General features: G+C 39.5%; 2 protein-coding genes across 3 annotated transcripts in view; one reads left to right on the top strand and one right to left on the bottom strand.

The window, feature by feature from the left end:
• The window catches only part of ABHD17B (abhydrolase domain containing 17B, depalmitoylase), a 44,266-nt gene extending 21,157 nt beyond the window's left edge, over nucleotides 1–23,109 (bottom strand). The window contains exon 1 of one of the 2 annotated variants that reach the window (XM_004383295.2): nucleotides 22,503–23,109. The gene's annotated coding sequence lies outside the window, so the exon portion shown is untranslated. The remainder of the gene's footprint in view (nucleotides 1–22,502) is intronic. The other variant, XM_023737759.1, reaches the window with a different exon arrangement.
• A 408-nt stretch (nucleotides 23,110–23,517) lies between these two features.
• The window catches only part of CUNH9orf85 (chromosome unknown C9orf85 homolog), a 40,961-nt gene continuing 38,586 nt past the window's right edge, over nucleotides 23,518–25,892 (top strand). Inside the window, exon 1 of the mRNA XM_004383294.2 lies at nucleotides 23,518–23,684. Within this exon, the coding sequence (XP_004383351.1) occupies nucleotides 23,583–23,684 (102 nt within the window). The 5' untranslated portion in view covers nucleotides 23,518–23,582. The remainder of the gene's footprint in view (nucleotides 23,685–25,892) is intronic.

Genomic DNA, 25,892 nt, shown 5'->3' with positions numbered 1-25,892 from the left:
GGAAACTTCTTAGCTTTGGTTTAGTCCAGTTGTGCTGACTTCCCCTGTAGTGTGTGCTGTCCTTCCCTTCACCTAAGATAATTCTTGTCTACCATCTAGTTAGTGAATAACCCTCACCCTCCCTCCCCACCCTCGTAACCATCAAAGAATGTTTTCTTCTGTGTTTAAACCCTTTCTTGAGTTCTTATAATAGTGATCTTATACAATGTTTGTCCTTTTGCAACTGACTAAATTCACTCAGCACAATACCTTCCAGATTCCTCCATGTTATGTTTCATGGCTTCATCGTCGTTCTTTATCATTGCCTAGTATTCCATTATGTGAATATACCATAATTTGCTTATCCATTCGTCCGTTGATGGGCACGTAGGTTGTTTCCATCTTTTTGCTATTGTGAACAGTGCTGCAATGAACATGGGTGTGCATATGGCTATTCGTGTGACGGCTCTTATTTCTCTAGGATATATTCCAAGGAACGGGATTGCCAGATCATACGGTACTTCTATTTCTAGCTTTTTAAGGAAGTGCCAAATCAATTTCCAAAGTGGTTGTACCATTTTACATTCCCACCAACAGTGTATCAGTGTTCCAGTCTCTCCACAACCTCTTCAACATTTATTATTTTGGATTAACGCTAGCCTTGTTGGGGTGAGATGGTATCTCCTTGTAGTTTTGATTTGCATTTCTCTAATGGCTAATGATCGTGAGCATTTCCTCATGTGTCTGTTAGGTGTCTGAATGTTTTCTTTGGTGAAGTGCCTGTTCATATCCTTTGCTCATTTTTTAATTGGGTTATTTGTCTTTTTGTTACTGAGGTTTTGCAGTATCTTATAGATTTTAGAGATTAGATGATGATCGGATTTGTCGTAGTCAAAATTTTTTTCCCAGTCTGTAGGTTGTCTTTTGACTCTTTTGGTGAAGTCTTTTGATGAGCGTAGGTGTTTGATTTTTTAGGAGCTCCCAGTTATCTAGCTTCTTTTCTGGTTTTTGTGTATTGTTACCTACGGTTTGTATTCTGTTTATGCCATGTATTAGTCCTAGCCTAATTCTAACGAAAAAGCCGTTTTATTAAAAATGTAATGGAAACCTATTAGATTACCTGTATATTTTAATGCATGGTTTTGGTTTAATAAAAGGATGCACGTTCTTGGAAAGTTTCCTGTAAGATGGAGCCACAAGTAAACCAGATGAAACTATACAAATGGTTGTGACTGTCAGCCAACTAATTTCTGAACATAGCCCATACTATATTCTAAACACTTCTACAATCCTGATGATCCACTTAAGCAATGTCCTAACAAGTGAATCAAGTCTTCCAGATTAGGCAGTAGGACAAGTTGTTGATTTTTGCATATACATTTACTACAGATTCTCAAAAAGCTTCTGGTGACTGGGAAGTACAATTAGCTCAGAGTTTTCAAAGTCACACCTTTACATGTTGCTGAGTATGAGCTAAAACATGAACAGGCAAACATTTTCCTCCCTTTATCATCAGCTTTTGGCACCTCTATTGGAAGATATTTTGAGTAATGCTCATCCTCAAAGTTCACAGAGAAAAAGCGCACAAAGGGTACTGGACAGAGAACCAGGTAAACTGGTTGTTTAGCGTACCTCATTACAGGGGAGATTAGTCACCAGTATGAGAACACCAGGTCCACTGGGGACTGTGTGTGACTTGTAAGTGAAGAGAATCCAAAGCTAATATATACGCTTATTGTCAGGAAGCATGATCACTATTCTACTTGTACTTCACGTTCACAGGCCATTTAAACAAGGATGTTGTTGTTGTTAGTTGCCATTGAGTAGATTTTGACTCATGGTGACCCCATGTATGCAGAGCAGAATTGCTTCACGGGGTTTTCAAGGCTGTGACCTTCTGGAATCAGACTGCCAACAAATCTATCTACTGAGGTGCTTCTAGGCCAGTTAGAGCCACCAACCTTTCAGCTAGTAGTCATGCGTTTAACTCTGCCACCCAGGGACTCCTAAAACAAGGATTTTGTTGTTGTTAGGGGCCGACAAGTCAATTTTCAACTCACAGGGATCCCTTATGACAGAGAACTGTCCTATAAGGTTTTCTAGGATGTAATCTTTACCGAAGCAGATTGCCAAATCTTTCTCCCACAGAGAAGCTGGTGGGTTTGAACCCATGACTTTAATGCCTTACGTTTGACTAGGAAAGTAACCCAGGATGGCTGGGTCCAAGTCCATCCCTCTTTTTATGTTTCATTTTAGGCTTTCCATCTGTCTGAGAATATTATTAGTTTCTCCTGAAGAAGCCCTAGTGGTGCAACAGATAAATGCTGGTTGCTAACTGCAAGGTTTGCAGATAGAACTCACCTAGAGGTTCTACGGGAGAAAGACCTGGCAATCTGCTTCCGTAAAGTTTACAGTCAAGAAAACCCTATGGGTCAGTTCTACTGTCACATGGGGTTGGTAGGAGTCAAAAATCAACTCTATAGCACCTAAAAACAATATGGCCATAGCAGACTCCTGAGCACTGGGAAGCTTTGTAGATCTTGTGCTAATCCAAGGGCACATTCACAGTGAAACTAACTTCATCACTGTCCAACAAGCTACATCTATTGAGGGGCGCTGGGTGGAGTGCATAAGGATGTTACATAGGAAACCTGCCCTAGATGTCTGGGAGGGGCTTTGAGGAGCAGCATGTCTTCGTGATCACTTGCTCCCCTTACTATTTTTTATTTCTGGGGCTGTTTGAATAGAAATAATCAATCCTATGATTACATATTGCTTTGAAGTTCTATCTGCTATCTCTCCACAATGTCAACAGCATAGTTATGGGTTTCACTGGTAGCCATCAGGGAGGTATTTTTAGATCACGAAGCCAAGAAATTATAACCCCTCAAGGATTGTGACTAGGCCAGTCCTCACATGCTGAGAGCCTATGCCCTGGCAAAATAGGTACATAGATTATCTCTCAGGGCTGAATTATCTATCTTTGCATCTTCTCACGATTCTTCATCCTTTTGTAGAATACCAATGTGGAGAATCTCAGCTCCACCAATCTCAAGTGACAATTCAGGAACTGCTCTCACTGCTGTTCACTTTGCCCTCCTTATACCTGGTCTGGGTACCAATGGAACTGAATTTAGGTGTAGGGAAAGGAGACTATAAACCAGTACAGATATGTGAGGTAGAAAAGTGTTATATTACCTCTCTTTTGCAAAGTCTGGGCAATCTGAGGAATGTATTATGCTCTTCAGTATCTGTAATGCTACCCTGTCAATGTTCTAATGCTTAATGAACTACTTCTTATAAACATCCTCTACCTGAAAATAGTAATGGTTGAGATAACATAATACTGTATATTAGTCCCAGACCTGATTCTGGACAAACACTTATCTGGATGGTCTGAGCAAGAATACTATTTAATTAATTCCATGCAAAATCATTTAATGTGCCAAAAACTTGAGGTTGAACCTGAAACTATATGCAAAGGTTTTGGACAAAAGACCCAAAACATTTAATAATAGAGGGATCTTCCTAAAATCTGGAAGTTCTGGAGTTCAGATCTCTGTTATAGAAATGGTTAAGCGTTTGGCTGCTAACCAAGAGGTCAGCAGTTCAAATCCACCAGCCACTCCATGGAAATCCTATGGAGCAGTTATAGTTGGAATCGACTAGACGGCAAGGGGTTTTCTGGGTCCCAAACTTCACTTCTGTATTATTAATATTCTCAACTCTAGGTAGGAATTTCTACTTTTTAACTCCCGACTTCAATTTCTTTTTTCTCTTTTGGCACTGCACACAACCTAGATGATACTTTTGGTAGCAACTTCTTATTCCCAGCCTTGGGATATGCCTTCACATGGGCATTAAGGAATATCCCTAGCTCTGTTGCCTACCTAGTGGAGGTTCCAGAGAACCTGGCCAAGAAATCAAATTTCTAAAAAAATACCTTGAATCCTTATTGGAGGTAGACTTACAGTTACTGTAGAGGGAAGAGGGTTAGAATTTCAGCCTATGAAGATAATGAGATGCTAGATTTTTAGAGTAAGGACACCAGTTTTTTCTGGTGAAAGATCTGTTAAAAAGGTACTAAGATTATTACAATAATGTCAACTGAAGAAACGGGATATATACACTTCCCCAAAACACATATATACAATCCTTCCTCAGGACACAGGACTGCTCCCCTCCCCTTTTAAAGGCAAATGACAAAATTAAAAAGAAAAATAAGATAAATGGATATAGAAAAAATCAATCAAGTCCATGTATACATTTGCGTGTTGGTGTGAAAAGGTGTTTTTTTCTGAACTGAAGAAGCGGAATTAGGTTAAGAAATGTCTTATGTGTCTGTTCTAGCAGCTCTGGGGCTGAGTATATGGAAAACTTAGAAAAAAGGTCTAGGATGCCCAACTGTAGACTCCCACGAAGAAGTAAGAAAACCTTTAGGTCTCTCAAGGGAATTAACTAGACAGAATTTCAGGTGCCAATTAGTGGCTCAACTGACCTTCCCTTCTTATCTAAAGATTAACCCAAGAAACTATCAATCTCTTCCTCTCTCTAAGTAGCAGTTCCAAAAATAAGTTATAAAATTAATTAACAACAGTTGGCTTAGAGGACTTCAACCATTATACATTATTAACTTTTCTGTATCCTTGTTCTACATGAGATATGTAGTTATCCTGTGGAGAAATTATTTCCTAAGTTATAAAACTGAAGTTGTAATAATAACAAAAACAAACAAAAAAACCCATTGCCATCAAACAATAACAAAGGCTATAGAAAAATCAGGTACCCATTACCACAATCAAGAAAGAAGAAATGCCAAAAATCATTTATTTAAAAATACCTGAACATATAAGAATACAAAGAATGACTACTGTCTCAATTTAACAATGTATCAGATTTCATCCTCCTCCCCTTTTCATGAATTTCACTAACTGGTCTCTGATGTAGTATAAAGAACCTTGATCCATCAATTAAGGAGGGCTGGATTCTGATCTCAACTCTGACACAAACTAGTTCTGAGACTTTAAGGAAGTCATTTCTCCTTTCTGAACCTCAGCTTCTTTATCTCTAATATCAAGGGTTTGGGTTAGATCACACTTGAATTTCATTCTAGTATACAGGCTTCGTAATTTTGATGACAATTATAAAGTAGCTAAGAAGGACTAACAGAGTCAGTGTCTAAACAGAATGAGTTGTTGAAGTAAAGAAATATTTTATCCCTTTCAAAAGGTTCTTTGGATTCTCGGGCTTTCCCTTCATCAAATGTATCTGTGCTCTAACCTTTCTTTTCTGCCAGTTACCTTCCTCCTTGGTTCCTTTAGCCTTTATCTTTAGCTTTTTGTTCAGAGATTTTATTTTCTAAAAAAAATTTCAACTGCCTGCCTTCTTATGGTGACAATCTTTGTTACACAATAGACTTAAAATGGTGGTTCAAATTTGCATAAATATTAAAAATCAATTCTCAAAATAATAGAATCTTCCACTAGATAAGCTCTGAGATACAACCCCTTAAAAATGTTTCTTTGATGAAAGACTGATATTTAGGTTATTTAAATTAAGTCACTTTTACTCTACCACTTACTTAGTAAAGCAGTGTGGGGAAACTAAGCACATATAAATCTGCTTAAAGATACAAGAAGCACACACACACACACACACACACACAAAACCACCAGAGTATAATTTCAACTGTTCCTGTACTGTTATTTAGAAAGGGGTATATTTATCAACTACTGGGGCAGAACCACAAGAACTGCAATGATAAACAGCATACAAGTATACTCCTCTTAGTTATTAATCACTTCTCCATATGTAATACCTTTTTAGTAGGGATACAGGGAGGGGGGAGGAATTATGGCATTTATGAAGCCTCAACCTAAGTGTAAAATTCTTTAACAAGAATCATTAACTTTCTTTACACAGACTGCTTAACACGACAAAGTCAATCCTTACTAATATTTTTAAGTCTCTGGTTTGTCTACTGTCAGTTTGGCTGTTGACATAAACTGCCATCTCCACCACTTCCTTTTCCTCTGGCAGTCAGCTGCTTGGCTTTAACCATACTCATCTGTAAGCAAGAGTTTGAAGAAATACCACTACTCCTAGAAGAAGTGTAACAAGCACTCATCACAGGTGCTTAATCCATTTCCTGGCCTGAAGATTTCAATATTTTTATCAATCTTTCTTCCAACATGGAAACCATGCCTTTTGTGCACCTTCTCTTTGGGACTGCATAATAAGAACTAAAATAATTATTTCAAAGAAGAAAAGGTTAAATCCCCAATTAAAAACAGTAAGAACAAAAAAAATAACAGATTGGAAGTCAGCTGTAATTCTTCAAAACTTTGGGCAAATCATTTAACCATTCTCTGGATCTGTTTCCTTATTTGAAAATTTAAGGTAACCGGGCTAATGCTCATTAAAGTCTCTTTAAATTCTCGATTCATGTACTTTTTTGTAAATTGGTAATCAATATCTTAAATACAACTGAGGACCTTAAAAACACATTTATGTTCAACAGGGCATGCAATAGAAAGCCACTGTAGATCTTTAAACACGGGATAGGTAGAATGATTGATTTAGACTTACATTAGAATTTGACTGTACTCATGACTTAGATAAGCAATCTGGAGAAAACGAGAAGGAAAAAAATTCAAAATTTTGGCATAGTCAGTTGGAATAAGTAGTTTTTACCCATGCAAGGAAAAAAGCAATACTAGAATTAGGAATACTTGTGAAAAAAGTTTATGCCAGGCATTTTTATTTTAGTTTATGCAAAGGCATCAATTCTTCTTCAGTCTTCTTTATCTGATGTCCAGCTTTTGCATGCATATGAGTCGATTGAAAATATCATGGCTTGGGTCAGGCACACCTTAGTCATCAAAGTGACATCTCTGCTTTTCAACACTTTAAAGAGATCTTTTGCAGTAGATATGTCCAACGCAATGCGTCGTCTGATTTCCTGACTGCTGTCTCTGACAACTTCAATATTTTCTCTGTTTATCATGATGTTGCTTATTGGTCCAACTGTGAGGATTTTTGTTTTCTTTATGTCGAGGTGTAATCCACACTGAAGGCTGTTGTCTTTGATCTTCATCAGTGAGTGCTTTAAGTCCTCTTTGCTTTCAGCAAGCAAGGTCATGTCATCTGCATATTGCAGGTTGTTAATGAGTCTTCTTTCAATCCTGATGCCCTGTTCCTCTTCATATAGTTCTTCTTCATATAGTCCACCATAGTACAACAAACTGACAGACACATTTCAACTGTGCGCATCAGAACAAACTATGGATAACACTGAGAATAATGGGAATTCCAGAATACTTAATTGTGCTCATGCGGAACCTGTACATAGACCAAAAGGCAGTTGTTCCAAGAGAACAAGATGATATGCATGGTTTAAAATCAGGAAAAGTGTGCATCAGGGTTATACGCTTTCACCATACTTAACTCCATCTACATGCTGAAGAAATAATCTGAGAAGCTACACTATGTGAAGAAGAACGCAGCATCAGGATTGGAGGAAGATTCATTAACAACCTGTGATATGTAGATGACACAACCTTGCTTGCTGAAAGCAAAGAGGACTTGAAGTACTTACTGAGGAAGATCAAAGACTACAGCCTTCAGTATGGATTACACCTCAACGTACAGAAACAAAACTCTTCACAACTGGACCTATAAGCTACATCATGATAAACCAAACCAAATCTGTTGTCATCAACTCGATTCCGACTCACAGAGACCCTATAGGGCAGAGTAGAATTAAACTGTCAACCTTTTGGTTTGCACTTGAACTCTTAACCACTGTGCCATCAGGGCATCATGATAAATGGAGAAAATATCGACATTGTCGAGGATTTCATTTTACTTGGGTCTACAGTCAACACCCACGGAAGCAGCAGTCAAGAAATCAAACGACATTTGCATTGGGCAAATCTTCTGCAAAAGACCTCTTTAAAGCGCTGAAAAGCAAAGATATCACTTTGATGATTAAGGTATGCCTGACTCAAGCTATGGTATTTTCAGTCGCTTCATATGCATGTGAAAGCTGGACAACGAATAAGGAAGACCAAAGAAGAATTGATGCCTTTGAATTACGGTGTTGGCAAGGAATAATGAATATACCATGGACTGCCAGAAGAACAAACAAGTCTGTCTTGGAAGAAGTACAGCAACGGTACTCCTTCGCTCCTTGGAAGCAAAGATGGCGAAACTTGTCTCATGTATTTTGGACATGTTATCAGGAGGAACCAGTCCCTGGAGAAGGACATCAAGCTTGGTAAAGTAGAGGGTCAGGGAGAAAGAGGAAGATCCTCAACGAGACGGACTCATACAGTGACTGCAACACTGGGCTGACCCATAACAATGACTATGAGAATGGCACAGTTCAATTGGAAAGTCATTCAATTTTTGTTATCCCTGCTCTCCCTCAGATCACATGTGATTCTTTCCATTTATTGAGATTACCCGTTCTACCCTTCTGTAGTAGTCTCTGGCTTTTAGAAATGAAAGGACCAACCAGGGTTATATAGAATAAGACAACAAAAGGAATAACTCAAAATTTGTGAGTAAACAAATGGGAAAATATTTGATAGTAAATGTGAACTTCTTCCATTCATGTCTTCCTAATCTATTATAATTTCTTTTCTACATAGCCTACAAGGTACTTAAGAACTCTTTAATGGCTTCCTTCTGTACTTGTAATAATATCAAACTCCTTCACAGGTCCTTCAAGACCTTGCATAATCTGGCGTTTGCTTATCACCCCTCCAACCTTGTGTTGATACTCTCCCCTCTCATCATGATGGTTCCAGTCTCACTCACCATCTGTCTTATTATCTAGTGCTGCTATAACAGAAATACAAGTGGATGGCTTTAACAAAGAGAAATTTATTCTTTCACAGTCTAGTAGGCTAGAAGTCCAAATTCAGGGTGCCAGCTCCAAAGGAAGGCTTTCTCTCTCTGTCGGCTCTGGAGGAAGGCCCTTGTCATCAATGTTTCCCTGGTCTAGGAGCTTCTCAGTGTAGGGACCCCAGGTCCAAAGGATGTGCTCTGCTCCTGGCACTACTTTCTTGGTGGTATGTGGTACTTTCGTCTCTCTCTGCTCACTTCTCTCTTTTGTATTTCAAAACAGATTGACTCAAGATAAAAGCTGATCTTGTAGATTGAGTCTGGCCTCATTAACATAACTGCCTCTAATCTTGCCTTATTAACATCATAGGTAGGATTTACAATACATAGGAAAATCACATCGGATGACAAAATGGTGGCCAATCACCACACAATACGGGGCATCACGGCCTAGCCAAGTTGACATGTTTTTGGGTGACACAATTTAATCCATAATACCATCTTTAAGTTCCTTGAAAGAATGAAGCTATTTCTACATCAGGGTTTTCACACACACTTTGCTGTCTACCTGACTACTTCTCACTATCCCAGTCTTAAACATCACTTTTTGAGAGATCTTCTGAACCCCAAATCTAAATTAGGTTATTCCTTCTCATAGCACCCAGTTCTTTTCCTTCATATTTCAATACCTGCCTGTGGGCTTGATTAATACCAGTTATCTTCACTACACTTAAAACTCTATGAGGTCAGTGACGATTTGTTTTGTTCAAGAGTATACAGGCAACACTTGATCAATAATAATCTACTAGCCAAATGAAGGAGAAAGCACAGAGTGAAGAAAATAAGAATTTGCAGTTATACCTAAAGACTTAACAGAATATAAATTGAGATAATACTAAATATAATCAAAGTAGAAGGTTTCGTTTTGAACCAGATTCACAACACTAATGTAGGCAAATTCATCGCTGGAATGTTTCTGGTAAGTGGGATAATTAACAAACTGTGTTTCTACTTACAATCTACTTTGTGCATAAAAAAACTCCACCCTTCTATATATTTAAAAATCCATAAGAAAAGTAGTTAAATCTACAGACCATTGTATTGAGGATAATTACATGTTCAACCCACTAATTTACTAGTTGGAGGTATTTTTTATCTAGTTAACGCCCATTAACTGCACCATATCAAATCAATTTGATTGTAAAGCTTGTACTTTATTTTTTCATATCAAGTTATCAGATCATGAGCATTCCCTGACAAGACTAGAAAATCTCCTTTTTAAAGGGTCATTTGAATGGTAGCAGAAAAAAAGGCTGAAATAATTTCCAAGTGATTAATTTGGGAGGTCATTTTAGAGAGCCTGGCAATCATTAATTATTTTGAAGAGACAATTCCTTGTATTGGCAAACACTAAACACTGTCTCATGTTTGAGGTTCTTATGAGATGATGTAATATGCTTCCTGAAATGCGTGCTAATGGGAATGACTTATATCCTTGAAGCATTCATCCTGAATTGATTGGAGCATTTAAAATGAGTGATTTCCTCTTGTAGCCCCAGGTGCAGCACATATCCCTAGGTGATAAGGTATCAATTAATGCCCTGACATTATAAAATAAGCTATTTTTCCTTTAAAATTGCTTTGCCTTGCCTTCAAGTCAGCATGGTCAATTGCAACTGCTTAAGACTTTCAGCTGGTGAACCTTATCATTTCTCAAATCTGAAAGTAAACCACCCAGTAATACTCAGAGGGTAAGAACATAAGTTCTTCCCTTCTTCTCCACTTCAGCACCAATATCAGGGGATACTAGTGTGTGCTGTGCTAACCATCTCCATGCTCTTCAGGACTTACAGAAGCGAATGTTGGCAATAATGGTGGATGTAAGCCCGAGTATTCATTTTTCCTGTACTACCTTCATTACTTTCCAGTGCCATCACAGGCAGAGGTAGAACTATTAGAAGCAGAATAACATGATGCCTAGCTCAGTCCTTCATTATGGTAAGAACCCTAAAACAATAAGTCACACATGTATAGGTTAAAGATGTACTGTTATAGTTGGTGATATGCACATTTCTATCAGCAAATAAGCTTATGCATACAGGATAATATTCCAAAATGGGGACAGAGCAAGAGAGCAAGCAATGGCACAAAAATCACTGTTAGAGCAAGAGCATCCTGATTTCCTATTTCTGAAAATATTTACAGAATTACAATGACATTCAACAATTCTTAAGCAAGTCAGCCAAGCACGTTAACCAGAAGTATCTAAATTAACACGAGAAACTAGTTTATGAATTAATGCCATGTATTTCTCCGAGTTGTTTCAGTTGAGTCACTTTATTAATTTCCTTGAAGTTTGGTAATGAGCACAATCTTCAGAAATCACTTTTTAGCAAAACAAAATATGAAAGAAGTTTCTAAAATGGGGGAAATACCATATTTTTTTACGAACAAAATAAAACGATTAGCCATAATGACTGAAGTTTGTTATAACACAGTAATACTGTTGTATATTTTTGTATATAAAGTTATCATTTCATGAGTATTTTGGCAAGAGTGGTTCAAGGACTGACTAGTGCTTGACAGCAATGAAGTTTTTACCATTCTCTGGCAAAATAAAAAAAGCGAAGGAGAAAATGTAGTGAATTTAAAGGATTGCCTTCTATTCTGAAATTGTATCCTTCCTACTTTTCTAACGTTAAAATACATATTTCTGTAAAAAAAAAAAAAATCTCTGTAAAAATGAAACAATGATAATAGCCATTAGGTTTTAGTTTTATGAAGTGATTTTACTGGGCAAAACTGGTAGCCTCTTACCAGTCCTTTTTTAAAAAATTTAACTGGCACCATGAAGGAGCCCTGGTTGTGTAGTGGTTAAAGTGCTTGGCTGCTAACCGAAAGGTCAGTGGTTCAAAGCCGCCAACCGTTCCGCGGGAGAAAGATGAAGCAGTCTGCTTCTGTAAAGATTCACAGCCTTAGGAACCCTACGGGGTAATTCTACTCTGTCTTATAGGGTCATTATGACTTGGAATCAACTTGATGGCAATGGGTTTGGTTTTTTGGTTTGGCCCCACAAATTGAAAGTTTTAAAACTACTGGGCTTTGGAACTAGACACAAATGTACTGAAATCACAGCTTATTTACTTTATAGCTGTGTGCCTTTAGGCAAATTACTTTTGAGTCTCAATCTTCACCTTTTCCTCTTGAGAAGAGGTCTCATTCCCTCATGACCAATCTCTCCAAACATTCCGGAGGGTTCCACTACCCTGCCTTATCAGTTATCTCCTCTCTTTCCTAATCTTCAGCCTCTCCCACTCTACTGGTCTCATCCCTTCTGTAACCAGTTGCTGTCCAGTGGATTGTGACTCACGGCAACCCCATGTGTGTCAGAGTAGAACTGTGCTCCCTAGGGTTTTCAATGACTGATTTTTCAGAAGTAGATCAGCAGGCCTTTCTTCAGAGTTACCTCTGGGTGTACTTAAACCTCCAAACTTGCAGTTAGCAGCCAAGCACGTTAACCATTTGCACCACCCAGGGACTCCATCCCTTCTGTATACAAAGATATTTAAGACTCTTCTATCTTAAAAAAAAAAAAAAAGGTATAAGGGTGTGTGTATCTATCTATATCGAGATTCTACCTACCATCTCTAGTGTTCTTCAGAGACTTCTATTTCTCACTTCCCAGCATTCTCCATCAGTCCCAAAAGGAATCATGATGTAACATCTATCATCAACTTGTTGATCTATTTAGGATCACTGGGTATTTTTCAGTCTTCAATTTATATGACCACTTTGTGGCATTAAACACCACTGCTCTTTCCTTCCTTCTGGAAACTAACCTCCAGCCTTTGTTTCTCCGGTGGCTTCTTCAAAGGTTTTTATTTTTTTCAGATCATCCTCTTTTGGTCTTCCTCTTACCTTTTATCTCATCCAGATACCCAAGGCTTAACTACTACTTTGCTCTTCTTCTGTACTCTTATCTTTTTATCTTACCCATATCCCCGGCTTTAATTACCACGTATACACTAATGATACCTAAATCTAAATCTCTAGCCAACTTTTCCCTTAAACTCTTTGTTGTTGTATGCTGTCATAGAGTCAATTCCGACTCACAGCGACCCTATAGGAGAGAATAGAACGGCCCCTTAGGCTTTCCTGGGCTATAAATCTCTACAGGAGCAGACTGCCAGGTCTTTTCTCCTGTGGAGCTGATGGTGGGTTCGAATCACTGACCTTTAAGCTCTAGACCCTGAATATATCCGTTTGTATTTCCCTCTTTCTCCATCCTCTGCTCTCTTCATTTTTCTCATTCAGTCAAGGCCTATCTCTTACATATTTCTATCCCCTTAGCCCAAACACTCTTTATTTCTTTAGTTAATATTATAAAATTGCTCACTAATATCTATCTCATACCTATCCAATCCATACTCTACACTGCTGCCAAGTAATGTCACTTTCCTATTTAAAATCTTCCAGTGACCACTGTAAGCCCTCTTGATTAAGTCTAAATTCCTTAGCATGCCATACATTATCCTCCCATCTTCCTCCCTCATTCCTAGTCTTTAGTCTTACTTCTGAGCACTTCCCTATTCATTCATTCTACTGAACATGCTGTACCTCAATAAGAGACATGTTCTTTCTTGCTTTGCAAATACTGTTACTTTTCTGTTGGTAAAATCAGCCCCAACTTATCACTCCCACTACAAATAAGACATTAACTTTCACTGTTTTTTTTAAACCTGCCGTTTAACCTTTACTTCTCTTGAGGAAAAAAAAATTCCTCTGAATCATGCCCATGCTGATTTATATAATCTCTTCAGTGAAACTTCGGTTTTGTTTTTTGCGCATATGCATGCATTAGCTCATGATGAAAAACGTCTTTCTTATGGATTCTGACAAATAAAAACTTGAAAGCCACTATCCTTGGCCTTTGTATTCTTTATGTGTAATTACCAAAAAAAGAAAAAGAAAAAAAAACCTCTTCACTCCTATAACCTTTACTGCCCTAAATCTTTTTTTTTGGGGGGGAACATTTTATTGTGTTTTAGGTGAAAGTTTACACAGTAAATTAGTTTCCCATCCAACAATCCATACACAAATTGATCCACAAAGCTGGTTGCTACCCCTGCAATGTGTCAGCACTCTCCCCATTTCCATCCTGCCATCGTGTTTCCATCCCTCCGGTTTCTCTGTCCCTCCTTGCCTTTTCATCATGCTTTTTGGCAAATGTTGCCCATTTGGTCTCGTATAGTTGATTATTCTGTGTAGCACACTCCTCACGGGTGTTATTGTCTATTTTATAGGCCAATCTATTATTTGGCTAACAGGTGACCTCCGGCATAGCTTCAGTTCCTGGCTAGAAGTATCTTAGGGCAATTATCTTGGGGGTTCCTCCAGTCTCTATCAGTCCAGTAAGTCTGGTCTTCTTTATGAATTTAAGTTTTGTTCTACATTCTTCTCCCATTCTAACTGGGATCTTCGATTGTGTCTCTGGTCAGAGTGGTCAGTAGTGGTAGCTGGGCACTATCTAGTTCTTCTGGTCTCAGGCTAGAGGAGGCTGTGGTTCGTGTGGGCCATTAGTCCTATGGATTAATTGCTTCCTTCACTCGTTTGCTCGATGGGAAGAGACCAACAGTTGTATCTTAGACGGCCGCTAGCAAGCCTTTAAAACCCCAGACACTACTCACCAAACTAGGATGTAGAATATTATCTTTATGAACTATATTATGCCAATTGACCTAGATGTCCCCTGAGACTATGGTGCTTAGGCTTCAAACTTAATAACTCAGTCCCACAAGGTATGTGGCTATGTCTAAGAAGTTTCCATAACTGTGCCTCCTATGTGGTTTATTATATATATGAATATATATGCAGCACATACAAATATGTATATACAAATGCCCACAACTATACCTATATATGCATGTGGACATACTCCCATTAGCCTTCCCACACTGTACAGCATACATACCTACCTAATAACCACTTAACAAATTTTTGGTTGTTATTACTGTTGTTGGAGAATAGTGTATGTTATAGCATTTATTGCAGTTGTCCTTTTGCCCTAAATCTTTACTGAATTGATAAAGGTGACATCGAGCTCTGTTAAAAAGCTCTGAACAAAATGTAACCTGTAGTGCTTCAGACATAAGCTCGCTAACACAAGTTACTGAATGGCATGTTTTCTTCCCTAGTAACTGATGTATAGAGAATGATTTTTATTTCTGGGGGTGGAGATGGCAGAGCTAGAGAGTGAAAAATTATCAGTACACCAAGCAGGATACTAACCAGAAACAAAATATCTAGGTTACAGTCTGCAGATGGCACTTTTCTGGAAAAGTATATTACATAAATTATTTCAACTGATCTGAATTTTTCAAAACACACTTAAGAAAAATCTAAATCCAGAAGCCAAATAAGTTTACTGCAGTGGAAAAGCTGATAATGTCTTCTGTTTCTGTTCCTGGAGGCACTTGCTTTATTTGAGGTTTGTTGGGAATGGCATGTAGACTTACCTACACCAAGTTAATGAGGTTATTTTATTAACCTTTTTCCTTCTTCATTCTGATCCTGAGGATCATTACAAAAATATTGGTAAGAAACAGGGATACAAATATGAATTAAGCATATGACAATTTATGTAGACTGTAGTTGCTCAAAGCCTCAAAATAAATCTTAGTCAAATACTATCTCTGAAGATAGCCATAGCGAAAACTTTTTTTTTAGCTGTATGTATTTTTAAGGATGAAGACCTGTAACTTTTATCGCTAATTCTCATATCACCTCTTTAGACACTGTGAGAAGCTTCATGGGAAAACTGAAAAGAAAGTCATAACTAAAATATTAATTGCTCGTTTTCTAATGATTTTCCAAGAGCCATGCTCTAACAATATAACATCAGCTACACTGTTTTAACACTTTAAAGAAAGTCAATTTTAGCAATATTGCAGAAGGAAAAAAAAAAAAGACTAGCATAGGGAAAAAAATGCAACCAAATGCAATGAGATTTGATTCAAGTTCTCCTTGACTTTCTCTGTCACTTTATGTGCTTCAGCAGCTTCAATTCTGTCAGGTGCAAGATGATCCATACCCAATGCCTACATCACAAAGTGAGGGGTGGGGGTGGGTGGGAGGTAGGTGTTTTCCCTTATATCCTTTAGTTTTAATAATATTTTTCGCAGGTTATCACCCTTTTTACACAAGAGGAAATCAAGGATTCAGGTTAAGTTAATTAACTTGTCCAAGTTCACACAACTTATAAGTGGGAGAGCCAGGAATGAAGGTTTGCTTGAAGATTAAATTCTATTTACTCTTTCAGGATTTTGTTAATTTGTACATGGGTAACACCCTCACTGACTTCACATCTCTACTCATTCTCACGTTCTCAGTGAGGTTTGTTCTATTCAATAAGTCAAACTGCATCCTTTCATCCTCCTTACATTTCTCTGCTTTTTGTTTTATTCCGAAGTATTTATCACTTTCCGACATATTAGGTATTTTATTTATTGTGCATATTTTCTATGGTCTTCTGCTAGGCAATAAACTCTAGCAATGTAGAGGTCTTTGCTTGTTTTGTTCACTGAAGCACCCCCAATCTTAGAATAGTGACTGGTATACAGTAGACACCGGCCCACTTTTCTTTTTCTTTTTTCACTTCTCATCTTTAACTACATGCAAGAAGAAACTGTTTAACCATTCTCACATTTAATTCCTGGGAAAATAAAATAAGCTCTATATCTAAGCCAAATTTACATTCAAATGACACTTCGTCTGAAATTCTATTTAAAAAAAGGGGGGGGGGCACATAAGTATCATTAAAAAAATTTTAACCAGAAATAAAAAGTGATGAAAAGACATGTAAAACAAACTGAAATGTGAAAGATGCAGAGGCTGACCAATGATCAATATTCAAGAGCGCTGGTTCACTTTCTATGGTGCTTTAGAGGCTGAAAGTGAGGCACAGATGAAACATAGGAATCAAAGTACTTTAAAGCAGTGGTTCCCAGACCTTACGGATTTCAAAAACCAATTTAAAAAAAAAGAGTGGAATGACAGAGTTGCCAGATTTTAATTTTGGCACAAAGGGATATTAAAAACTAAATATTATCTACTGTCACTATAACCTCATCAGAACACATTAACATAAAAAGTGACCTAATTTTAGTATAAAGGGCACTCATCTTTATTGAGTAAGTTTAGATTCACAAACACCTTATTATATAAAAATACTTCCATGTGAATTAAAGATATAAATGTGAAAAGTTAAAGAATCTTTCTGACCCCAAGATAGAGAAAATATTCCTACCCAAGAAAAAGCACAAGTGATAAAATGATAAAATTTGACATTAATATTAAAAATTTATAGTCATCAAAAAGATACCATATTTAAAGTGAAAAGGCATGCTAAAGACTGGAAGATGATATTTGTAAAGCCTACCAAGGATGATTAATTGTATCCCATTGCCATCAAGTCAGTTCCTACTCATAGCAACCATGTAGGACAGAGTTGAGCTGCCCCACAGGGTTTAAATCAAAACCAAACCCGTCGCCATCGAGTCGATTCCGACTCATAGTGACCCTACAAGATGGAGTAGAACTGCCAAAAGGTTGGCAGTCTGAATCCACCAGGAGCTCCCTGGAAACCCTATGGGGCATTTCTACTCTGTCCTGTAGGGTCACTATGAGTTGGACTCGACTTAACGGCAATGGGTTTGGTTTCTCACCAAGGATGTTTTCTAGAATATATAAAATGCATCTACAAGTTGATAAGAAAAACAAAAGGAATATGAATGGCCAATAAATATCTCAACCTCAGGAGTAACTGGCGATATGCAAATTAAAACTACAATGAGGTACTATTTCACATTTGTTATGGACTGAATTGTGTCCCCCCAAAATGTATATCAACTTGGCTAGGCCATGATTCCCAGTATTATGTGGATGTCCTCCATTTTGTGATCTGATGTCATTATCCTATGTGTTGTAAATCCTAACCTCTAAGATGTTAATGAGGCAGGATTAGAGGCAGTTATGTTAATGAGGCAGGCACTATCTACAGGATGAGGTCGAATCTTCAGTCAATCTCTTTTGAGATATCAGAGACAGAAGTCAGCAGAGGACTGGGACCTCACACCACCAAGAAAGAAAAGCTGGAAGCGGAGTGCATCCTTTTGACTCAGGGTCCCTGCTCTGAGATGCTCCTAGACAAGGGGAAGATTGATGACAAGGACCTTCCTCCAGAACCAACAGAGAGAGAAAAGCCTTCCCCTGGAGCTGGTGCCCTGAATTTGGACTTCTAGCCTCCTAAACTGTGAGAGAATAAATTTGTTAAAGCTATCCACTTGTGGTATTTCTGTTATAGCAGCACCAGAAAACTAAGACAACACTTCTCCAATTGGCAAACATTAAGAAGTCTAAAGTACTCAGAACAAGGAAAAATAAACTCATCCATTCCCGGTACAACCACTTTGGAGAGAAAACTGGCAGTTATCTTAAAGTTGAAAAAGTGTATACCCTGTGGTCTAGCAATCTACTACTACCAGATTTATATGCCAGGGGAGTTGTTCTCAAAGACGGCTCTTTGGTTGTTATAACAAACGGGGGGCACTACTAAACAAAGGCCAGGGCTGCCAGGCATTCTTCCTGCATAAAGATATGCTGCTCCATGTCCCATGACTTTTGAATATTGTGCCGGACATTCATGAGGTAAGGGGGACACTAAGGTGAGATAATTATAAATAGGACTTAACATCAAGTATTTTTGATTGTTTTAATAGAAGGAGTGCAACCTCTGTGTAAAGACAGAAGATTGTACTCTAATTTTGTTCAAGCTCTACTAAAAATAGTTTGTTATTTCAGAAAATCATTTATCACCAACAATAGTGCTACTCTGGGTATATGAATTGCCAATTCAATACACCTGTTTCAATCTACATTTGTAGTGGTTATATTCAGTGATACTACACACTGGTACAAAGTATCTGACTACAATTATTTCTTCTAATAGTGCTTCTTAGACTTTAATGTGCACACAAATCACCTGGGAATCTTGTTCAACTACAGCATGTTTCAGTGGGGTGGGGTCTTAGGGTCTGCATTTCTAACAAGGCTCCAGGTAATGCTGTTGCTGGTCTATCATTGCATTTGGTAGCAAGATTCAGTTGAGTCCAAGTATTTACACACTGAAATACATATTGCTTTATTATAACTTACGTCTTGTTGTATTTTAGTAAGGGTATGCGGTTCAGTGAATTGCTTAATATGGCCTTTCTAGCCAGTCTTTGTAACCCCCACCAAATGACTGGGCGGGACTGTGCAAATGAGGTGCTTGTGGCCCACCAAGGGGATTGGATAGCTTGCTAATAACGTAAATAAGGTACACGGCACCCTTGTGGAGGTGGAACCATGCAAATCGTTCCATCTCTTCCAGCAAGAGATGGAAGCACAGCAATGGCAAGAGTGAGAAGCAGAGGTCGCAGAACCAGGAGACTGGCAGGAGACGGTGCAGTGGGCTTCCCAGCCCACAGTGCAAGACAGTTCAGTGCCTTTTGGCCCAGGCTTCCTAGCGGAGTGGGGTGACCCTGAGCACTTATTGGCGGAACTAAAGAACTTTATAACACTTCCCCGAGCAGGGTGCAGAGGCCAGGTCAAGGACCAGAGCCTGCAACTATGGCTGAGAAGAGGCTGTCCTGATCGAAGAGCTGTCCTGATGAAAGAAGTGTATCCTGAGTATTTCCTGATCCTGAATTGTAACCTGTTAATTCCTAATAAACCCCATAATCATAAGTATGGTCTGTGACTTCTGTGTGGCCATTGCAACAAATTACTGAACCCAGCAGAGAAGCAGAGAGTACTGTGGGAGGGACAGATCGTGTTAGAATTGGTAAATAAAGGTTGGAGGGTAGAGGCATGTCTGACCCCCACCTCATAGGAATCAGCCTTGGGCTATTGATGCTAATAATGATTCTTCCCCTTTGTGAAGGTAGAGGAGGTCAGATGCCTCCGCCGCACCATTATTATAGGGCATTACTTTTTTAAAAAAATATGAATATAGGTTTATTATTTAGAATTTCATCTTAAGATAGTAATGCAGAAGTTGTAAAATATTTTCTATAAAAATGGGATATAGGGTCCAGAACCACTGCCCTAGAGGAATTCTTAAACATGTACTTAAGTAAACACATACAAGTACATTGTTTAATAGCAAACAATTGGAAACATCAAAAGTGACTCCAACAGAAGTCTGGTATAGTCATATAATGGAGCACATACTACACAGCAGTAAACGTGAATAAACTAGAGCTATCTGAATAAACACAGAAGCAATTCAAACAATTCACTTCTCTGGGCTTCATCTATTTCATCTGTAATAAAGTCATAAAACTACCTTTCCTCTCCAACTCACAAGGCTGGGTTTGATAGGCAAATGGAGAAGTGTATGTGAGAAATTGTTAACAGGGAGGAATAATTTGAGAATTAAGAGCAAAACCTTCAATACAGCAAAAATGAAAACTAACAGTAAATAAGCCAACCAGATCAATTTGTCAGTCTGTTTTCTTGTCATCACTGATTCTAAAGATACAACTCCAATCTTAACATGGGAGAAACACATACTGAGTTTATCAATTCCTAAATGATGGCATATGGACAGTCATTATCACTATTAGAACTATGTTTCTTTACAGTAATTCTTCATCAAGGAATTGAAATTCATAATACCAAAGCAAAATAAGAGTGCCACATTAAAGGTAGTTTCAGTTAACCTCAATCAGTATCACACAGCCACAGTAACTGTTGCTTATACGGTTTTCATCGCCCTTTCTATAGAGAGCAGGTGCACTTTTTATTAGACCCATGTTACAGATGAAGAAACTGACTCCAGTGTGGAATAACTTGCCTGGAGCTGTACATCAATTCAGCAACATAATGTGAAACAGACACTAACTGCCTAGTTCTTCTGTGTTCATTAAGCTACTAAAAATGAGATGCTTTATGGTAATTTTGTCATAAGAAATAGAAAATTCTTTGTCAGTTGTCATTCCATATAAATTTAAATATAGGCAAAGATACTCAAGGAAACAAACCACTTGTTAACTATAGTACTGCACGCCAAGGGACAGAATTAAAAACTGCCTAGCCTGCTAAAAATCTAATCCTATCTTTGCCAACTAACCTTATTAGTACTAAAGTAGGAGAAAAGAGAGGTCAAAATATGGTTGAGGGTGCTTAATTCATTTCCTCCTGGATCTCAAATAATATAGCAATTATCTTATTACAGGGATTTTATTATTCTTAACATTTGAAACCTGATTACCTCCACAGTACTTCTTTAAATAAAGCCACTCTATTCTACTCTATTCTAAAATAAAAATTTACCAAGAAGCAAAGTTGGGTAGTACCAAATTAGAACCTTGGCAATCAAGATAATTATCACTATACTGGCTATAATTAGATAGATACAAAACGTGTCACCCAACCGATTTTATGTTATAAAAATACGAAGAGACTTTTCTCTTCCTGGAGGAAAGGTCATTTTATCGTAAATTTCCCTGGTAATGTAGACAGATGAATGTTATTACAACAGGTACCTAACTTTCTACTCAGATGCATTAGGTAGTGTCAAATGCTGACAGAGGATCTCCAAAATTCCTGTTTATTGGATGCTTAAAAAAAAAAAAGAAATCAATGAATCATCTTATGGACCACATATATTACAAAAAAATATTACACAAGAATACCTTTCATAAGCTAACAGCCAAAATTTAAAGGTCACCCTCTCTGTATTCCGTTATTCATTCTTTTGCTTATCAAATCCATCGCACATTGACTTAAATCAAAGTATCATTTAAAAAAAAAATTGTGTGCATTCTGATGCTGGCAGAAATCTCACGATGGCTCTGAACATCTTTTTAAAACAAGCAAACAAAAAAACAAGAAACTGAGGTTCAACTGTTCTACACAAAAGCCCTCTACACAGTAAATCTGACAGAACTTTCTTGTTTCAGGGTCAAAAAAATTCCAAACATAAACTCTAATTTTCCAATTCAAAAGCGATTCCTGATGAGACTACCCTCGAGTTCTCAAACAGATAAGATTAAAGTTCAACCACCTACAAAAAAAGAACCCTACGACTGCCAGACCGGAATACAAAAATCAGACACGGTGCAGAGTCAATCTAAAATCGAGGCTGGCAGAGATGTGGACAATCAAGAGAAAAGCTTTTAGGCACCCGCGAATCTCACAGAGTCAGGGAGAGTAATGTGAACCTGACCTCATCTTTTCGTCCACCGAGAGAAAAGCAAAGGAAGTGAAATGAGACCCTTCTCCGCAAAAAGGACCCAAGACCTTTCCCAGTCCGTCTGTCCGTCCCTCCTCCCGCACCGACTCCAGCAGCCTCACGGATCGCAGGGACCGTCCTATCTCTCCCTTTTACTGAACCACCAGAGAATCTCTCAAAAACACAGACCCGATCCGGGGTGACTTCGCCGCCCTTCTCCCGCGCCAAGAGGGATCCCAGTCGCCAACAACAAAGACGCCTTCTGCTCCCCTCCCCCCGCCCGGCCGGTGCTCGTTCCTCCCGCGCTGCGGCTCCCGGCCTAGCGCTCACCCCCGCCCTCCCCCGAGCCAGCTGCGGCAGCAGCCTCAGCGCCCCTGGCCCCTGCAGCCCCACGCACCTGCACCTGAGGGGCCGGAGCCGAGGCACCAGGCAGAAAGGGCCAGGGGACAACCTCTGCCGACACGTTGTCCTCGAGAGGGCACGATCCGCGCTCCCGCCGCCGCCGGACTCTCCGTGCCTGCGGACAAGCCCAGCCAAGGAGGGGGGACGAGGGCTGCAGCCCCCGGCGCCCGGACGAATAAGGACGGCGGCGCCCACGGGGGCCCGGCTCGCGCTCCGGAGTCTCGCCTCGCACCGGCCCTGTTCCTCGACACGAGCTCGCGTTCTGCTGACTAACGGCGCCGGCGCGAGGCGCTGGAGCGTCCGTCGCCGCCGGCTGCTCTCGGGCCTCACGTCCCGCGCGGCCGTGGTCGCAGCCCCGCCGCCGTCACCTCCTTTTCTGGCACTGCAGAAACCACTCAGACCCAGCCAGGTCTTTCTTCTCTTTAATCCTCCTTTCTCTGCTCCTCCTCAGCCTACCAACCGCGGGGCTCGCTCCCGTAACGGGAGGGAGGCTAGAAGAGAACCGAGGGGGCGAGCAGAGCCCTCACTATGCTAGTAGTTGGTCACTCACTGGAGGAAGGTGCCAAAGCCGACCCAGGTTCTAGCCTGCGAGCGGGCGGGGGAGGGACTGAGCCCAGCCTAGCCCTACTTCCACCAATCACAAGCTGCCTGAAGAGTCCGTCGCGTTCCGAATTCAGGGAGAGGCCGAGCCGACTCGGCAAGAGGCGGGGATTGCGGAAAAGTAGAGCCAATAGGAGCAAAGGTTTCCCGCCCCTCCACCTTGATGGATAGCCACGTTCTGACCAATGGGGCAATTCTCATTTCGAAGAAAGCGGGACTTGTTCGCCCAGTTCGGAAGAGAGGTTGCGCGGAGGGGGAGGGGTGGAGGCTGGACCTCGTGGAGGAAACTTGACGGAGCCAGGGGGCCGGAGGGTGTCCTTTGACCACTGCGTGAAGTCACGTGGGATGACCGGGGGCGGGGGCGGAAGAGCCGGATAAGTTACTTCCGGGTCATGACAAGTGTTAACTCAGTCGGGTAGTGCTTGATCTTCCCTGCAACTTCTCGTCCGGGCGTGAGGTGGTCGTGGTTTCGGCGATGAGTTCCCAGAAAGGGAACGTGGCTCGTTCCAGGCCTCAGAGGCACCAGAATACGTTTAGCTTCAAAAATGACAAGTTTGATAAGAGTGTTCAGACCAAGGTAGGAGCCTGCCTATTGCTCTGAATCTGACTCCAGGAAGGAATGGTTCAGTGGAGGGGGAAGAGGAGGGGAAATGAGAGGAGTTGGCGAGGACGAATGTGAACGGCAGCCCAGAGTTAGGCTTGACTACAGTGGTTCTAAAATGATGTTCCCACGCCCTTTCTTTGACCTGGATATGTTGTCTCCTCGTAAATATGGAAGTTAACATTAATACTTAACTGATTGCAGAGATTCAGCGGAACCTCCATCAAGACTAGTGTGTAAATGGGGAAACTGAGTCGTTGAACACTGCCAGCAGGTTCACGTATTTGCAGTAGGAAAACGAGCGTTATGGCGCGAGCATCTTTAAAATTTTGCACCAAGTTTATGCAGCCACTGTTTCTTTTTGGAAAACCCCAAACCCATAGGTTTGCAGTGAGAAGCGGAATGGAAGCATTCTTAGCCTCAGTGTCCTCAACAACATAGGAATGACAGTTTCTGTCTCGTAGATTGTTTTGAGAAAATCAAAATATAAAAATGTTTATTTCGATGTTTATAAGTTATTTACTTCTTTAGCAGGTTTTCTGGAAAAATCTGCTAAAGAAGTAAATTCACACTGTCTAAATAGAGTTCTTGGGTTGTATGTCACTACTGATTTGCTCTGGGTGTCCCCTCTCCCCACATAAGAAAATGGAAGACAGGGACATTCTAGGGGCCAGAATCATATCAGATAAAGCTGATAATCACATAAAGGAGAGTTCAGATTTACTAGGTGTGTGGCCTTGAACAAGTTATTAATATTTAATTTCTTTGAGCTTTACTTTCGTCTCAAATGAAAAATCTCCTAGGATTGTCGTGAGGGTACACAAAAGGATGTATGTAAAGATATGGATCATAATAGGTGTTCAACAAATGATTAATTTCTCAGCATTGATTAAGAAAGCAAAATAATCTGTTTATGGTAACTTGTGGTCTCCTTTTTCTTTCCCCTTTCTGGGTTGCTTCACTTACTCTACAGAAGTTTAATGCACACTTCCATGATTGAGGCTCTATGCTCACGGGTATACAGTGTTAAAAAGAGTCGGCCCTGCCGTCACAAAGCTTATAGTAGTTTCCTGGGCCATGTAGACAGTAAGCAAGTAGAAAGGTATAGAATTAAAAATTTAATAAATGCTGATGAAGGGAAAGACAGTTATGTAAGAGAGAATAAGGAGGGATATTTTAAATTGGATGATTAGAGGACCTCTCTTTTCCCCTACTAGAGGATTTTCAGAAAGAAAACTTCGAGCAACACCTGGGAAGACTTTCCCAAGTTTGTACCTATTATTAATAGATTAAAAAAAAAAAAAAAAAAACCAATAAAAAGCTGGTTCCAGATAGATGTCTTCATCTTACTCTTTAAGTTTTTGCATTTGATTCTGATTGTTTTTCATCAGATGATAAGCAGTTTTAATAAGTACTTAACTATAGTGTAGCTTTTCTTGAAATTCTTGAACTAAGAATTCTTGTACTTTTCATTGTGCATTTTCTTGGTGTCATCTAACAGACCTGTCATTCTGGTCTTAAATGTTTTCATGAGTCTTAGGTTCAGTCACTTTAATTTCGTTTATCACATTGACCTTGGATTCCTTTCCATCTTTTAAGTCATGAAAAACCCTCTTTTAAGTCATGGAGAAGTCTCATTTGTAGATCAGTAGGACCACTACGTATTGGAGGTTCTGACAGAAACAGCAAGAAATGTTTTACTGAGGAAGATAATTAGATTGTCATCTGTCCAGTGGAGAACTAATCATTGGCTGTGTTCATAGCACATTCTTGAATCGACTGTGTGCAGCTGTATAAAGCCAGGATTTTGTTAGAAGCATCTGTCTTTATGGCTGTGGTTTACACTAGAAATTTATTTCATGCAGTGACATCTAACAAAGAAGGAGTGGTAGGGAAGTCATGGTTCTCTGTAACTCCTCCCTTGTGGGGTTGTAGGAACAATTGACTACCTCATTACTTGGTAGGAATAGGGATCTTGCATGATAATTTCCCTTTTTCTCCTCTGCCAAGCAGTTTCACTGAAATTAGAAGTTGGATAAGGACCGATGTTTTATTGGGAAGTTTGTCTAAGGTAGAGCACTCATTCCCAGAAAGACGGAGGTGGTAGCTATCTTCATATACTTGAATATATTCTTGAAGTGGAGAGATGCTTGTTCTGTAGAATTCCAGATGGCCAAACTTGAA

The sequence above is a fragment of the Trichechus manatus genome, unplaced genomic scaffold, assembly GCF_000243295.1.
Source record: "Trichechus manatus latirostris isolate Lorelei unplaced genomic scaffold, TriManLat1.0 scaffold00107, whole genome shotgun sequence".
Lineage (NCBI taxonomy): Eukaryota > Metazoa > Chordata > Mammalia > Sirenia > Trichechidae > Trichechus > Trichechus manatus.
Note: the sequence above shows the minus strand (reverse complement) of the source record. Positions and strands in the feature narration are given on the sequence as shown.